The sequence below is a fragment of the Protopterus annectens genome, chromosome 14.part0 (genome assembly GCF_019279795.1).
Source record: "Protopterus annectens isolate FY-2018-M chromosome 14.part0, PAN1.0, whole genome shotgun sequence".
Lineage (NCBI taxonomy): Eukaryota > Metazoa > Chordata > Ceratodontiformes > Protopteridae > Protopterus > Protopterus annectens.
The window spans coordinates 395536096-395553618 of NC_056748.1; the positions used below are offsets into that span (position 1 = coordinate 395536096).

The 17523-nt window shown below is 41.4% G+C and overlaps 1 protein-coding gene across 1 annotated transcript in view; it reads left to right on the top strand.

Moving 5' to 3' along the window:
* CCAR1 (cell division cycle and apoptosis regulator 1) overlaps positions 1-17523 on the top strand; it is a 2906903-nt gene that overhangs the window by 2417526 nt on the left and 471854 nt on the right. Inside the window, exon 22 of the mRNA XM_044056158.1 lies at positions 17292-17362. Within this exon, the coding sequence (XP_043912093.1) occupies positions 17292-17362 (71 nt within the window). The remainder of the gene's footprint in view (positions 1-17291; positions 17363-17523) is intronic.

Consider the following 17523-nt stretch of genomic DNA (forward strand, 5'->3'; position numbering starts at 1 on the left):
ATACAGGGACATTGGAATGCCCAGCAGATGTACCTGCACATAAACCTAAAGGAGTTGATGGCAGTTCAGCAAGCCTTACTAGCTTTCAAGCATCTTCTTTCTCCAGGAACTCTACTTGTCAGGGCATACAACACCACAGTCATGTGGTACATCAAAAAACAGGGAGGGACTCATTCTTACCCCCTGTGCAGACAGAGCATGATTCTCTGGTCCATAGCAGCATCCTTGGGCCTGCATCTCCTAGCTCAGTTTCTTCCAGGGAGACTCAATGTTTTGGCAGACTAGTTGAGCAGACAGACCCTGGATCCTCAAGAGTGGCAACTGAACAGAGCAGTCTTTTACAGTATTATTCAACGTTGGGGTACTCCTCAGGTGGATCTTTTCTTCTCCCCAGACAACCACATTCTACCACTTTTTTGCACCAGATAGCATCACAGCAAGGCCTGGAGAGTGGATGCTCTGTCCTTCCCTTGGATGCTTCTGTCAGTTTATCCCTTCCCCCCTCTTCCTCTTCTTCCCAGAGTATTATTGAAGATAAGGGACGAAAGACCAAGGACTACTCTCATAACTCCAGACTGGCCCAGACAGCATTGGTATCCACTGCTTCGCAGTCTCTCTCAATTTCCTCCTTGGCATCTTCCTCTGAAACTAGATCTTTTGGTTCAGGGAGGGGGAAACATTCTACATCCTCATCTTCAGTCTCTCCATTTGGCAGCATGGCTCATTGTATGAATCAATCCATTTCTTCTTCCCTTACCCAGCAGGTGGTTAATGTACTTCAGGAGGCCTAGCACTAGGAAGTCCTACGCTGGCAAATGGGAAAGATTCTCTCATTGGATGCAGGCTAGAGGGGAATCTTCTTCTCAGCCTACTCTTCCTCTGATCCTGGAATACTTGGCTGATTTGCTTCAGAGTGGTCTTTCTTTTTCCTCTATCAAGATCCATGCTTGAGCCATTTCTGCTCATTGTTCTTTTGAGCAACCCATTTTCTCTCATCCCCTGAAGAAAATGTTTCTCAGAGGTGCTTGCAACTTAAAACCTCCCAGAAGGGCACCTACTCCAGCCTGGGATCTTAATTTTGTTCTAGAGAAACTCGCTCTTCCTCCTTTTGAGCCAGCTGTCACTGCAGATTTAAAGGTTTTCTCTTGGAAGACTGCCTTCCTTTTGGCTATAACTTCAGCAAGGAGGGTTTCAGAGCTGCAAGCTTTGATGGCTGTGGAGCCTTTTCTTATTTTCCATGCAGATCATGTCTCTCTGAGAACCAATCCCTCTTTTATGCCGAAGGTGGTTTCTAGCCTGACTCTTAATCAGTCCGTGCACCTTCCTACTTTCTTTCCTAATCCTCGAAATAGAGGTGAAAGGATCCTACATTCTTTTGATGTGCACAGACAACTCAGGTTTTACCTGGACAGGACTAAAGACCTTCGGAAATCAGCACAGTTATTGGTCAGTTTTGCCCCTGGAGCTCAGGGCAAAGTTATCTCTAAGCAAACCATTTCTAAGTGGATTGCACATTGTATTACTTTCTGTTATTCCTTTCATGGCAAGGTTCCTCCTCAAGGGGTTAGGACCCATTCCACAAGAGCAGTTTCCACTTCTGCAGCCTGTTTAAGGGGAGTCCCTACTAAAGACATTTTAGAGGCTGCCACATGGTCTTCTGTTCACACTTTCACAAAGCATTATAATTTGCCTTTGTTTTCTAGAGCCAGGGCAGGGTTTGCCACTGCTCTTCTGCAGGGCATTCTCTCCAGTCCTTGATTCTGTTGGTACCTCCTCCCTTTTTCTCTGGGCTTTGGTAGTCAACCCATTGGTTAGGACTGCAACAGTGAAACACAATGAACATAGTACAGTTGTGTACACTTACCATAAATGTAGATGTTCGAGTGTATTCACTGTTGCAGTCCTGGTTTCCTTCCCTCCTTCCCCCTTTTTTGGTCCTTTCCTGTTCTCCATTCGTAAGGTACAGGCTGAATCTGGTTTTATTTGCCAAAGTTTCTTTTGGCTTAAGCCTTGTTTTCTAGGGAATCCTGACTGTTATGGCAAGAAAGACTGAGGAAGTGATGTCGGCTGCCTCCTTTTGTATCGGACGTCCTGACGTCCTTTACAGCCGATGTCATATTTACTTACCTTTGGTATTCTGGCCGATTGAGGGCTACCGGGAGCCGGATAGCCCATTGGTTAGGACTGCAACAGTGAATACACTCAAACATCTACATTTATGGTAAGTGTACACAATTGTACTTTCTTCCTCTTCCTCAGGCGCTGTTATTACAGACACCTCCCTTCTGGGGTGGGGGTGTGGCATTTCAAAGTGAAGACAGTTTATGCAATGTGGTCTGTGCTTGAGGCCAAGCTTTACATCAACATCTTGAAGATGAGAGTGGTCCTCCTCATGTTACAGACTTTTCAGGACCTTCTCCCCAAGGGTGTGAATGTAGTTCAAATGGACAAGTTGTCTGTGGTTTGGTACTTGAGCAAATGTGGGGGGGGGGCTTAGTCCTACCCTCTTTGTCAAGAAACATTGAAAATGTGCCAATGGGTGGTTTCCTTTCAACGGTTTGTGGTAGAAGCGCACATTCCGGGGAGATTCAGTACCTTAGCAGACAGTTTGAGCAGGAACATCCTTCTTCAGGAGTGGTCCCTAAACTCAAGGGTGGCAGCCCAGGTTTTCCAGTGCTGAGGCACTCCATGCTACATTCTGTGTGCCACCCTTTCCAACACTAAGTGCAACAACTTTTACTCCCTGGTTCCCTCAGAGGGACAGTCTCCCAGGGATGGTCATTTCTATGCCTGGCCCTCAGGTCTCCTATATGCTTACCCTCCTCCACCTGTCATAGTGAAGTTTCTTCAGAAAGCTACTCATTGCAGAATGACTGTGGTCTTCATTGCTCCTTTCTGGCCCCGGCAAGTTTAGTTCCCCTTCCTCTGGCCTCATCTTCAGTACTCTCTCTGTATTCTGGATTCCATAGTGATCTAATCTCTCATCCAGCAGATATTTTCTTCCCCAATCTCCAGACCCTCAAACTGACCACCCAGTTTCTCCACTTCCTTTGATGACCACAGATCCGAAGCTCTCTGATAGAGTTAACCACATTTTTTTTCCCTGCTATTAAAACATTTCTGTATGGAAGATTTTTGCTGGTAAATTGAAACATTTCATTATTTGGGCATCTTTGAAAGGTTTGAACCTTTCTCAGCCCTGTTAGATACTTTTCTTGATTTCCTTGCTAATCTTTTTCAGTCTGGGTTAAGATTGTCTGCTATTAAGGTTCAGTTAGTAACTATTTCCAGTTTTCATGTTGGTGGAGAGTAGCTGCTCTAAAGATTTCTAAGGCTTTTCTCAAAGGGATGTTTTTGTTATGACTTTCTGTTCAGCACCCCATTTTCCTTGGGATTATCCCTTTATGCTTCAGGTTCTAGCAGGTACTCCCTTTGAACCGTCAGCTATGGTTCCCTTGAAACTGTTGTCTTGGACGACTGTTTTCCTGGTGGCTAGAACTTCGACTAGATGGATTTCAGAGCTGCTGGCTTTGTCTTCATTGCATTCATATGTTTGTTTCACAAGGACAGGGTCTGTCTTAGGACTGACCTTCCTTTTATACACAAGATAGTTTCTGGGGCTATCCTAAATCAGTATATTCACTTGCTTATATTTTTTCCCAAATTTTAGTAGTAAGGGAGAATATTTGTTGCATTTGATGTTCATAGACAGTTGAAATTCTATCTGGACAGGACCAAAACCTTTAGGAAATATGATCAACTTTGTCTTCTTTTCTAAGGTCCAACTGGGCAGACCAATGTGTACGACAACTTTATCCAAATGGCTTTCTGATTGCATTTCCTTTGGATGTTGTTTGAGAGGAAAGTCTTTACATAACTGGCCAAAGGGTTATTCCAGAAGAACGGTAACTACTTCTACAGGGTTTTTCTCTAGAGCTTCTATTGATATTTTTGCTGCTGCTACTTGTGTACCCTTACATATTGGAGTTACAGTCGAGGTCTAAGCCACATTCATTTCCAGATTTTTGCAGAATGTTCTCTCCTAGGACCACCCTGGGATAATACTTGGCTGTGGACTCTGTCCCACAGGTTAAAGATAGACAGAAAACAAAACATTGGATATGAAAGTTATGCACTTAACCGTAGAGCCATGTTATCTGTTACCGTCCAGTTTGGCTATCCCTCCTATCCCCCTCCAGTGGAGTATTTTGCCCAGAGCAATGGGCAGCTGAGCTGTTGAGGCATTCTTCTTTCCACCTTGAGGTCCTTTGCTGTTGCCCTGGAGTGTTTATATTTTACATGCTGAGAATGAGGGGAGGAGCAAACCTGATCTGATGCTAGATGAGAGAGAGAGAGGACAGGGTGTTATGGGTAGAGGAGGAGTTCCAGGGCTGAATTTTCTTTCTTTTCTCTGAGCACGCCCACAGTGATTACCTCCTGCTGGTGTGGGTGCCATTGCCTGCTACATTCCTTTCCCACCCCCAATTCCCCAGTCACTCCCACCAGTTCCATTGCATGTATAGGACCTATTCTCCCTCAGCACTCTACCTACCTCCCACCCCTCTTAAAGGCATACAGATAACTATAGACATTCCCCTATCACAATTTCCTCACATCTCTAATACTCCAGCCAGCCAGACCTTAAGATAAGCTTCTCATTTCTTCTCCTACCCTACCACTTTATTCCAATAGATTATCCTACTTATTCTTTTAAACACCCACCCAATACTACCAACTGTCTACTCTGTAGTTTTAACAGTAATTTATTTCCTCTCATCTTCACATCATCCCCTTCTAACAGTTCCCTATTTTAACAGACATATATACTGTGCACATTCACTCCTCCTATCTCATTTCCTTCAATTTCATTAATTACTTCACATCTACATTGCTGTCATTCTACATGACTGTATTATTATCCCCAACAGCTGCTACCTCACTGATATCTTACCAACACCATCCTTGTATAAACAACTGTCTATTAATAGCCTCTAGTCTCTTCTCCTTTGTTACTGTCCACCTCTTTAAAATAAAGTTTTAAACCCTCAACAGCATAATAAACAAGCCTTCTGCTAGACCAAGGCCAAAATTCAAACACTCTTATACATATACTCCCTGCTTTCTTTTCAATTGAAAACATGTGATAGCTTCTCTGACACCCCACCACTGAATCTTCAATCATGGAGACTCAGTCATCACCACTGGCACCAGTGGGGGACATACACTGGGGGGATGGCAAGGTACACACACAATATTTTCAGATGCAGCTCTCTGCATCAAGTGCAGTTTCCCTTAAGAGCACACACGGACCACAGTCAGTCCGGGGCTGGTTTCTCCCTCTTTCTCCAGATCCCCAATAAGACTCCCCATTGGCACAGCTGTAGAGATGAGATCTCATCTGAGTGGCCAAGCCAAAGCCCTCCAGCACCCTCACTGTCATACCAGTGCTTTGTGTCTCTGTCCAAGTAGCTGACACACACACTCTTTGAGGTTTGATTTATACATGTACATACACCTGGGAAAGGCTGACACAGGTTTACTAGCTATGCCCCCTTTTTCCCCAGACTGTAAGGTAGTTATCACTGCCACCAACCAGCTCCTTATCACTGGCACCAGTGGGGGACGTACACTGGGGGGATGACAAGGTACACACACAATATTTTCAGATGCAGCTCTCTGCATCAAGTGCAGTTTCCCTTAAGAGCACACACGGACCACAGTCAGTCCGGGGCTGGTTTCTCCCTCTTTCTCCAGACCCCCAATAAGACTCCCCATTGGCACAGCTGTAGAGTTGAGATCTCAGCTGAGTGGCCAAGCCAAGACCACCAGCCAGCTCCTACTTTCAGCCCGTTAACAAAGGGTGTCCAATCTTACTGTGTAATGTTACTGTTAATACAAATGGTAGTTTGACCAAGATCAGCTATTAGGAGTGGCCCACACTGTCACCAAATAAATATGCAAGTACTCTTAGAACTTAAATATCTCTAGACAGATCAGCCACAATGAAAGGTTTAAATATATTTAATAATAAATAATAAAAGAAGCCAATACTAAACATATAATCTGATGTTGTTAATCTTCATTCATTCCTTACTGATGGGCGTCAGTTCCGTCCTTGGAATGGACTCAGCCTTATTACAAGCTCGCTCCAGCCAAAAAAACTCTCGAGCTAAGCTTACCCATAGTGCCCTTCTCCCTATTACCTCAGATCTCGTTTGCTGCGTAGCTATCAAGACTTGCCAAGCCAGCTCTCAGCTAAGTGATTTAAATTCTTTTATCATCAAAATCCTTATAACAGTTTTTCCTCCTAAGTCTATAATCTTCCCTTTTAGTATTAGTTGCTAGAATTTCTACACCTGTTAGAGTGCCTCTTTCACTTTTTCTTATCAGTTTTGGTACTCTTAGTACCATCGCTGGTACAGGCCCTTCTTCTCTCTATTTTTCCTACCCTCTGAGGTAACTCTTGATACCATTGTTGGTATTTCCTTTTCCCTTTTTTGCTTCTATCTATTCAGATTTCTATCGTTTAAAAAAAAAAAAAAAAATCTACCTTTACAGACCTTTCTGTTCTTTTTGATAGTATGTGTGTAACTTGTTTAACTTGTTTACTGCTACTTTTGGATAGTCTTGTTCCGATATGTCTGAAAAGAAGGGAACAACAGGGTTTAAACAATGTGACCAGTGTGGTCGTAAAATGCCAAGCTCAGACACCTGTCTGTCTTGCGTTTACTGCCTGGGTGTCCCGCACTTATCTGTACAACCACCATGTGAAATTTGTAAAGGATTTAGTGCCCGCACTTTAAATGAGAGGAAAAAGGAATCCTCAAGGGTCTTCTAAAAGCACCTTTTTCGAAGGCTATTTCTGGATCTGAGGGCTCACCCCCTCCTAAGAAGGAACATAAACGAAGGGGCCATTCAGTTCCTTCTTCCCCTCATGGCACTGATCCAAAATCTTTGGAGCCAAAGGCAAAAACTCAGAAATTGGCACCAACAACCTCGGCACCAGGGCCTTGACCCATTCCATGGTGCCATCCTTGGTTCCAGGATCTCATCTGTCCAGCTTGGTAACATTGTCTCAAGCACCAGCCACGGTACCGATAATGACCACTGTACTGTCCTTGTCTTTAGTTATTGCTTCAGCTCCGATCTCTCTTTCAGCACCAAGAATAGAACTCCCAACACCGGTCACTTCCCCACTCCTTATACATCTTACTGGTCTTGAGATCATGGTATCAAAAGGAGAAACAGTCCCTCGGATCTGATATTCCCCCACGGCAGATCCCTTTTTTGGGCAACAATGCAGCCCCTTCCTGGAAAGGCCTGCTTCTCCGTCGGGCATATCATCCCGCTCCTCCAGAAGCCTCTCAGAATTTGACATAGTGAGACTTGTGGATCAGCTTCTGGCGGCCAGAGGAATCACAAACCCTCCCTCCCACCCGGAGCCGAAGGTTTTTCTCCACAGACTCCTACATATACTCTCCTTCGACCTCCTTGCAGGTATCAAAGCCCCTGATACCGATGCCTATCCCTTTTCCAGCTTGTCTCCGGAGACGACCCTTTGGCCATTGACTCATTCAGAGCTGAGCCATCCTCGGGATCGTGACTGGGCTGTCGGCACCATGACCCCTAGTACAGCACCTATTTTTTCTATTGCGCCATCCAGTACGGTTCCAGTTGTCTTGGCAGCACCAAGTCCTCTTGGGGCTACTTCCCTGGGAGTGGGCTCGGAGCGAGGTGTGACTCCATTCCCAAGGATGTCCTTTTTGGTTCTGGGCTCCCATCCCTCTTCGGGCAGGCCAGCTTTCCAGGTGATGGAGAGGGCCCTTGCCTCCACAGGCACACAGATGGTTCCCTCGGTGTCGATGTAACTTATATACCCCCTCCCTGAACTGCAGCTGACATAGTCCACCACATCGGGACATCAAGCACAAGAGCCTCAAGATACCCTACCACAGGGCACCCTCTTTTCAGAGTCCTCTTCGGATGTCCCCACTGAGGAGGTACCATGTAAGAGAATATGCAAGAGGAAGCACGTGGACTCCCCCAAAGAGTCCCTCACTGAAGATACAGATTTCAATGAAGGGGAGAGGACCCCACGGTCACCCCCTGAGGATGTTTCCTTCAGAGACATACTGGAAATTTTAAAACAGAGTGGAAGCTGGAAGCCCACCAACCCCTCCTCTAGAAATCCGTATTCTTGCAGGCTTTTTGTGCTCGACCCTCTACTTCTTGGGTGACCCTGCCTGCAGATGAACTAGTCCAGCTCGTCATGCAGCATGCATGGAAGAGTCCTGATACCGTTGAACCAATCTCCCGGAGACCAGACAAAATTTTGTCCCCACCAGAAGAAAGTCCACACTGGTCCAATGGCCTACCGGTAGACGCTATGGTGTTGGCGGCAGCCACTAAGAAAGAGCTCGCCAAGGAGAGTAAAACTGTCCATCCCCGAAACGGGGAGTCTTGGATGGTGGACAGGTTAGGGAAGCGAGTGTTTGCCTCATCAACCTTTGCTATTCGGTCCTTGAATTACTTGACACACTTAAGTGTGTTTGGCTGGTTTTATGAATAAAACGATTTGGATTACTTTTTGACTGTTCCTTGGTCTTGGTCCCTTATTTGGCTTCTCCTGAGTGACTTCCTTTTGGTTTTGGTTGAGTTCTTGTTGTTCGCTTTTCATCTCCTTTGCCAGGAACCAAGTTCTACCCATTGTGTCGAAAGGCCATGAGAGTTTGGTAATGGGCGATAGCTTCCAACTGCTTTCTCATAGCAATGCACATTCCTGGGGATTCCAACGTGATCGCAGACAAACCGAGGAGATGTATTCTCCTGCCTCATGAGTGGTCCCTCAATCCAACCATAGTGATGAAGATTTTCGACTGTTGGGGCCAGCCTGGCTGTGACCTATTCGCCTCACCAACGAACCACAAATGCAGCATCTACTTTGCCCTAATCCCCCCTGAGGAATGCTCTAATACACGACTGGTCCATGGGACTTCTTTATGCTTTCCCTTTCCTTCCTCTGAGTCCACATTTTATAAAGAAGGCCCTTCGGTTAAGAAGCAGAGTAATCCTCATTGCACACCCTATTGGCCCCAACAAGTTTGTTTTCCCTTTCTTTGGCCTCACCTAGTACATCAACCATGGATTCTGGATTCAACTCCGGAATTACTGTCACACTTGCAGGGGTTGCTGTATCCAAACATATCGAGTCTCAAGCTGACAGCTTGGTTTCTCCACTTCCAGTAATTGCCAGGCAGAATAACCTTTCCTCCTCTGTATGTAACATACTTTTGGCTTCACCCAAACCATCCACCAGAAAAATCTATCATAAGTGGAAGAGATTCCGTATTTGGTCTCAACAGAAAGAACTAGACCCCTGCTCAGCTCCAGTTAGTGCTGTACTGGATTATTTGTCAAGCTTTTTTCATTCGAGTGCGGCAGCCTCCACTATTCGAGTACATCTGGCTGCTATCTCAAATTTCCACAATGGATTCCGAGACTCGTCATTAATTTCCCATCGCCTCTGTAAAACCTTTTTGAAGAGGGTCTCGCACATCAGACCACTCTTCAAAGAACCAATCGAACCTTGGAGTTTGACATTAGTTCTTCAGTCCTTGACTCGATCTCCCTTCGAACCTCCTGCCACTTGTGATATAAAATTTTTATCCTGGAATTCTCTCTTCTTGGTAGCCATCACCTCAGCAAGACAAATATCCGAACTTCAGGCCTTGTGCATAAAACGCCCTTACATGGTCTTTTATAAGGACAGAGTATCACTCCAGATTAATCCTTCCTTTTTGCCCAAAGTTATTTCGGAACTGACTGTTATTCAAACATTTGATCCACCAGTCTCCTTTCCAAATGTCTCTAATAAAGGTGATTACTGCCCTGACTTACTGGATGCACGTAGACAGTTATGATTCTACCTAGACAGAACTAAATCACTACGGAAATCTGACCAGTTATTTGTATCCTACTCAGGACCTAATTTGGGAAATTCTGTTTCTAAGGTAACTTTATCTAAATGGTTGAGAAATTGTATATGCTTTACCTACCAACATAACAAAATTCCTCTACTGGGTAAGGTCAAAGCACATTCAACCAGATTGGTGGTGACTTCTGTTGCCTTTCATTTAAGGGCTTCCATGGATGATATCTGTGCAGCTGCAACATGTGCTACCCCTCATACCTTTATCACTCATTACAAATTGGATTTGGTCTCCAGGGGGAGAGCATCCTTTGGTTCAGTGGTACTCAGGAACATCATTCCATAGGGCCTCCCAAGACATATAGTAGCTAGGGAGTCTGTCCCATCAATGAGGAATGAAAGAAGATTAACAACATCAGATAAAGAAGTTATGTTCGTATGATAATGTTCCATCTGTGTTGTTTATCTTCATTCATTCATTACATCCCACCGTCCTTCCTCCTCCAAAAGGCTTCTGGAGGTTCGGATTTGGTCCAAATCCCGTATTGGGGAACTTGATAAGGAAAATACCTCCACTTTCTTTCTTACAGGCAAACTCGATCTGAGGTAACAGGGAGAGGGGCACTATGGGTAAACTTAGCTTGAGAGTTTTTTTGGCTAGTGCGAGCTTGTTATAAGCCCGACTCGGTTCCGAAAACGGAACCGACACCCATCAGTAATGAATGAATGAAGATCAACAACACAGATGGAACATTACGGTAAGAACATAACTTCTTTTTTACAGTGACATCAAAGTTCAGAATCACACAAAATATTTAAAAAAACATTGCAGGACAGTTTCAAGTAAATAAAGAAAAACATCTAAACTATGCTTTGCTATATTCCTGAGTATATACTAAGAGAATTACTATATCCTAATAACTTAGTGTTAGAGCAAGACAGATATGGTGAATGGATCTTCTAGTTGTTGTCAGGTCAAGTACAAAATACAGAATGCTCTGTCTCTCTCAGAGACCTCTCAAATTGCTATCTCAAATATTACTGCTGGGCTGGCTTGCAGAATGACGTAATTTCTTGTCATCTGACCCAAAACAACCATTGATGGCAGCTGGTAGCATTTAGCATCTACCTGTAAAAATACATAGACAATGACTTTTCCTCAGATCTAAAGCAGATCTTGGTAGTCATAAAACAATTATCTTCCTACACATTTCAGAACTAGTAATTATTTCACCTTAAAGACAGTGCAAAAAACTTCTCAGCACAGACATTGAATCTCCATGCTGCCATAAAGTAATTTAATTTCAGATATTTTTCTGAAATTCCACTGTTAAAATACACACATCTAAACGGTTACAATAGTGCATGTACATTTCTGTTCATTTCCAGTAGGGTAAACTGTGCGTACATTTCAAGCACTTTGCAAAAACCTTTTCAACACACACTCTTCTGTACTAGCAGTTTGATATACACATGACATGCAGTTCTAATAGATTTGTAACACAAGCATCTTATATGAATCATGTTTATTTACAAATGACTTATAATTATTTACAAAATTCCAGATAGCTGGGCTGGCAGTATCTCCTTTCATGCATCCATCCTAACCCAGGTCCTGTAGTCACTCAACAAAATGTCACGTCTGCCACATCACACAGTAGTCATCCATGAAAACCATATGGTCTTCACCTATACATAGCTAACCTTAGATGTGTAAGAAACAAACTTACTAATGTGCATTTCTGGTAGTCTACCACTCCACATATATAGTAGTAGTCAGAAACTTGGCTTAAATAAGAAAAAAAGATGAAGAAGTCTTACCACAGGGATATAACTCCTTAAAACTTAAGGGAATCCATAAAAAAGGCAATGGGGTGGCCATTATATGAAATAATACTTGAAATCTCTCTAGGTATTCTGCAAGTCCACATCATACATCTGAACCTGGAAACATCAAAAATCTGGACAAGGCCCATGAAAAATAGGTACAAATCTGTATGCTGATTAACATAACATTTGCATAAATAATTAATTAACCCACTGTAATGGAATTGTGGGATACCAACTTTCAAATGCAAACTGAAGAACAGACAACCAAAATATGGCACCAGAGTCTCCCCCTATAGCCATTCCAATGTCTCATTACCTAGCTATTTCATCTCATTTACCATAAACACTAATGTCTGCATACTGCTTTACTTCTACAACGATTATTTGGATTTTATTTTTACATTTTATAGCACAATGCAGAAACACTAATAGACATCTCCTAAACAAAGCAATACTGTCTCACAATGAAAATAGACTTGGCATTAAAACTTCTCTGCCCTTGAAACAGCATTGAAACTCATATCACATCCAAAAGAAAATGCATCTGGCCAGTGGTGAAATAATATTACCTTTTAGCTGTTCTCAAATCATTGGCCCCTTGCACACAAAATAAGAAACATGCTTGTTCTTTGATACACCTTCTTGACTTTATTAAATTATATTCCTTGTATAATGCAGCTCACTTGTTAGACATAGTGCATTTTAAATTTATTGTTTGAACATTTTTCCAGTAGGCAATGAAAGAAAACGCATGAACCAAGAATGAGCAAATGACCAAAACCCAAACGTCCGGGCATACTTAAGCGAAAGTGCTTTTCACCGAAGAAGCACTTTTGCATAAGAATGCCTGTTGCTGAGGCTGTACTATGGTCCAGGTAAGAGAAATTTCCCTTTTCCCCACTGTAGTGCGGTCTCGGAGGGAGAATATTAAAGCGGGGGGGTGTGGGGGGGGTGCAGGAGGGTGAAGCCCCCCTGCTAAAATGTTAATGTAGTGTTTCTTTTTTTTGTAACACGTTTTAACGAAAGCTCTTTTTCGATAAAAGTGCTTTCGTTAAAGTGTGTTCGGTTATTATGGATTCAGACATTTGCTCATTCGAGCAAACTTCCTAGAGCAATATATATATATATATATATATATATATATATATATATATATATATATATATATATATATATATATATATATATAGATATATATATATATATATATATATATATATATATATATATATATATATATATATATAGAGAGAGAGATGGATATATATATATATATATATATATATATATATATATATATATATATATATATATATATAGATATAGAGATTTATATAGATATAGAGATTTATATATATATATATATACAAGTAGATGCAGATGTATGGATAGATATATAGATATAAAAATAGAATGACAGTAGTGTAAGCCATAGGCATCTTGCACAGCTTCTCGCACTTATTTTCAATTTCATTTTTTTTTTGGGGGGGGGGGGGGCAAAACGCCAAAAACCAGGGACACATTTTAAACATTGCTTGTATAATTTTGGAAAGTTGCTAGAATAAAATGTTGTGTTACCACCATGCATTTCACTGCCAAGACTTGAACCCAGGACCCTTTGCACTACAGTCAGAGCAGCACACCACTATGCCAAATCAGCAGTTTCCAGAAGGATAGGAAGACTGAAACTTAAATCGCTATCATTTAGTGAATTCATTTCTCACTTCTCACCATAGCTCTCAACGTCTTAGCACAAATATCCTGGGCAAAGCTAATAATGGGGGAATACAGCCCCAAAATAAGGACAAATTTCAAGTACTTATCTTATAAACTTAAAAAAATTGCTAGAATAAAAGGTTTTGTGTTACCATTTATTTTCTGAAGAATATGAAGTCTGAAATTCAGATGCCTGTCATTATTTAATGAATTTAATCCTTCAGTGATTTGCCACAAAAATCCTAAAAACCACAGATTTTATGAGGAACAGATCAAAAATATAAGGCATAAATTTACAAGTGGTGGCTAGGGATTTTAGGCTCTTTACCTTGTACCCAAGGTACAGGGTGTGAGCCTGAGTACCTCTAGCCACCAGGTGTATTAAATTGAGGCATTCACACACACACACACACACACACACACACACACACACACACACACACACACACACACAACCAGTTCTGAAATATGCTCAAGGGTAGGGAGCTGAAGTCATCACACACGTGATGACATCAGTTCAAAAAACAAAAAAAAAATTAAAAGAAAGCTAGGAAAAATTCAGAAATGAAGGGGTGCCACTCTGGAATCATGACACCCCATTATTTGGACCCCGAAACTCGGTAAAATCAAGTAATTTGGTATGGTTGGGAGGTATGGTCCACATCCACTCTTCAGAATTGAAATAATTACAGAATTCCTGCAAATTAATGTTCACAAAAGCCTTTGCATTATAGGAGCTCCTTTCCCCCAGGAAGCAACATAGTTACTGCTGAAGAACTTCTCTCATGGACATCATGCAACATCTCACTTGAGATATTCATTTTAGGATACCTGAATATAGATTGGTCAACTATTGGCAACAACAGTCCTTCTAATGTCATTAATCTGTATGGTTTCAGTCAGCTCCCACAAGATACAACAAACACTGTGGTAGAGCCTCTACCATAGAGTGGAGTCTCTGTAATGCCATAAAACAAAATCTTATGAATAGGTGCCTTACCTGATACCTTAAGTGATCACCTGTCCATCTTCTCATTAAGGCATTCATAAACCAAAAACAGCTTTGGTGCAAGCTTGCTCGTAACCTATCCTCCTTTAGTAAGGAACAATTCATCACAGCACTAAAACTGGTCAACTGTCGAGCTGTTCAAGACCATTACACTTGATGAAGCCGTAGCCCTGTTCAAGTCATTTTTCTTTGCCATACTAAATGAACTAGCCTCAGTTAGAGCCAAAGGAATTAAATTAAATCCAGCACTTTGGGTTTCAAAAAGTATTAAACTGCTTATGAATGAGACAGATGTGGCCTGAAAAAATGGGAGCAAATTAAAACTGTAGCTGCCCATCAGTACTTATAAACATATTAGAAATTCCACAGGAAATCAAATCAAAACTGATAAAAAAAAACTACTACAGGCAGCAAATTATAACTACCCCAAAGCATTTTGGACTTCAATCAGCTGTTAAAGCCTGGTACTCCAGCACAACTACACCAATTTCATCTAGCCATACGGACAGCATAGCTAGTGAATTTAATACCCACTTCATCCCCAACAATAACCTCTCTTATTAAGCCTTTAGCACAGGCAGACACAAGTTCCTGTTTTCCTATGTTAGCCCCCAAAACACTTGTACTCAATCCAGTCTCACTTTCTGTAATCAAAAAACTGTTTCTAAACAGCCTACCACCCTTGCCCCTGATAACATACCATATGAGTACTTAAAAATCACTGCTGATGCCCTAACTTTTCCTGTTTCAATCCTAATCAATTGCTCTGTCTCTGAAAGTTAGGTTTCAACCCTATGGAAAAGGTGGTACATTTTTACTCTCCATAAAGGTGGAAACTCAAATGAGTTCTCAAATTTCAGACCTATAGCGTTTCTGTCTCCAGTTTCAAAAATTCTGGAAAAGTGTCTTCAGTCTCAACTCCTCAGCTTTCTCATTGACAAGTGTCTTCTCCTCACCCCCACCCCACAGCATATTGTTTCCATCCTTTTCATAGTATGTGTACAGCTCCTCTTAGTTTTATAACATCTGTAAACCAGTATCAAAACTCTGACAACTTAGTCTCAGCACTTTTCCTAGATTTATCCAAAACTTTTAACATTGCATCATACCAGAAATTGCTTCAAAACCTAGCTTGCCTAGGAACAATTCACTGTCTTCTTTCTCCAGCTACATCTCAAATAAGAAACAGACAGTAAAATGGCAAAATGATACCTCCTCTTTCCTTCCCATTACAGTTAGTGTCCCTGAAAGATTAATTTAGGTCCCCTGTTTTTCAGTATATTAATTAGTGATCTCCACCTAGGTTCTAAACAAGCCACTATCATGCAGCTTGCAGATAATTTAACAATCATCTGTTCTGCTGAAAGCATAAATAAATTAAAACAACATCTCACCCAAGAGTCTTTCTGTATCGTAGAGACCTAGGTGTCTGATATGCAGTTGCTCTTTAACCCTTAAAAAAAAAAAAAAAAAAAAAAAAACCCGATGTTTTACCCCAGAGATTTCAACTCACAGAAATAAGTTCAGTGTCACATCCTCTAACAACACCAACATAGATCTAGTAAGTCAAACTAAGATTCTAGGAGTCACTATTTCTGAAAGATTAAAAATTGATCAATACGTAAAACAAGTAGCAAAAACACTCACCAAAAGCTAGGTGCTCTCTTTAGAGTCAAACAAAACCTCAAAGTTAATGCTAGAAAAAGTATTGTTCAGTCCTGCTCATCCCTACACTACTTTACATTTCTCCCATCTTGATTAACCTATGGTCCACTTAACTCTCACTCTTTGAACAGTGCTATAATAAGAAGGCAAAATTAGCCACCAGTCATCATCACCATAATGGGACTCATCATTGACTGGCATTAAAAAATCAACAGTGGTTAGAGCTAAGTATTACCTCATTCTTTCCTAACAAAACTCATCTATTATCCAAATACCCCGGTCTGAAAAAAATATTCTCCAACTTTATAACCCGGGTAGACAGCTGAGATCCACTGACAAAATGTTATTAACTGTAACAAAAGCTAACAGTTCAGCTGATGCCTTTTTGTACTCCTCTTTGCTAGCCGAAAGAAGCACAGCAAACGCAAAACTCTTTCAAGGCACAAACAAGAGAATACCTAAAAGATACCTGGCTGTGTACATGGACAGCTCCTGGATGATAAATGTCCTGCCCCTTACTTTCTCCTTTTCTTTCCAAACACTGTATCCGTAGTTATTCATCCAAAATTTCCTCCTTGTCCTCTACCTCTCCTTCTTCCTTCTGTCTGTCCTAAAACATTCTCTCTCTTACCTCTTAGTACAAATCCTTGATTTTCCTCCTCTCACGTTCATGCCAAATGTGTTTTGTAGCTCTTTACATGATGCTGCTGTTAATATTCTGTTTAAATGTTGTATATCTGCTATTAGTTGTATAACTCTGTTTACTGCGGTTCTTTATGTATTTTTTTCTCTGATGCCTTTCTCCCAGGAAAACATTTCATAGCTCATTACATGATGCTACTATTAATTAATGATACTCTGTTTAATACATTTTGCATATGTGTTTATTACTTGTATATCTGTCTTTACTGTGATCTTTATATAATGGTGGAATGTTTCTGGAGCTTTTCTCCCCAGGCCTGCACTGAAAAGGGGTAGCTTTCTGCCCAGTTGAACTACTCCTGTAAGCAATGCATCAATCAGTAAATCAATAAATAAAAGAAAACTTCAGATTATTTCTTTATGAAATTTTTCATTCAGCTTGTGATCAAAGTTTCATTAAATTAATGTGCAGTTTGTATTAAGTTTTACTTTTACTTACAGAAAAAGATGAAGAGGATAGAGACAGAAAGGATGAAAAATCGAGGCAGTCTAAAGGCGTATCTAAAGATAAGGTACTTTGTTTAAACTTCAGTATTGATGAAGTTGCTAGAAGCAACTCTTGGTTTTTACATAATTCACCTAAAGGTTTCCCAAGTCTAGTGCAGATACATCATGTTTGCTTTCTTTTGAATTTTTTTGGTCATTACTTAAAAACTCCTTGTTAGTCTTAACT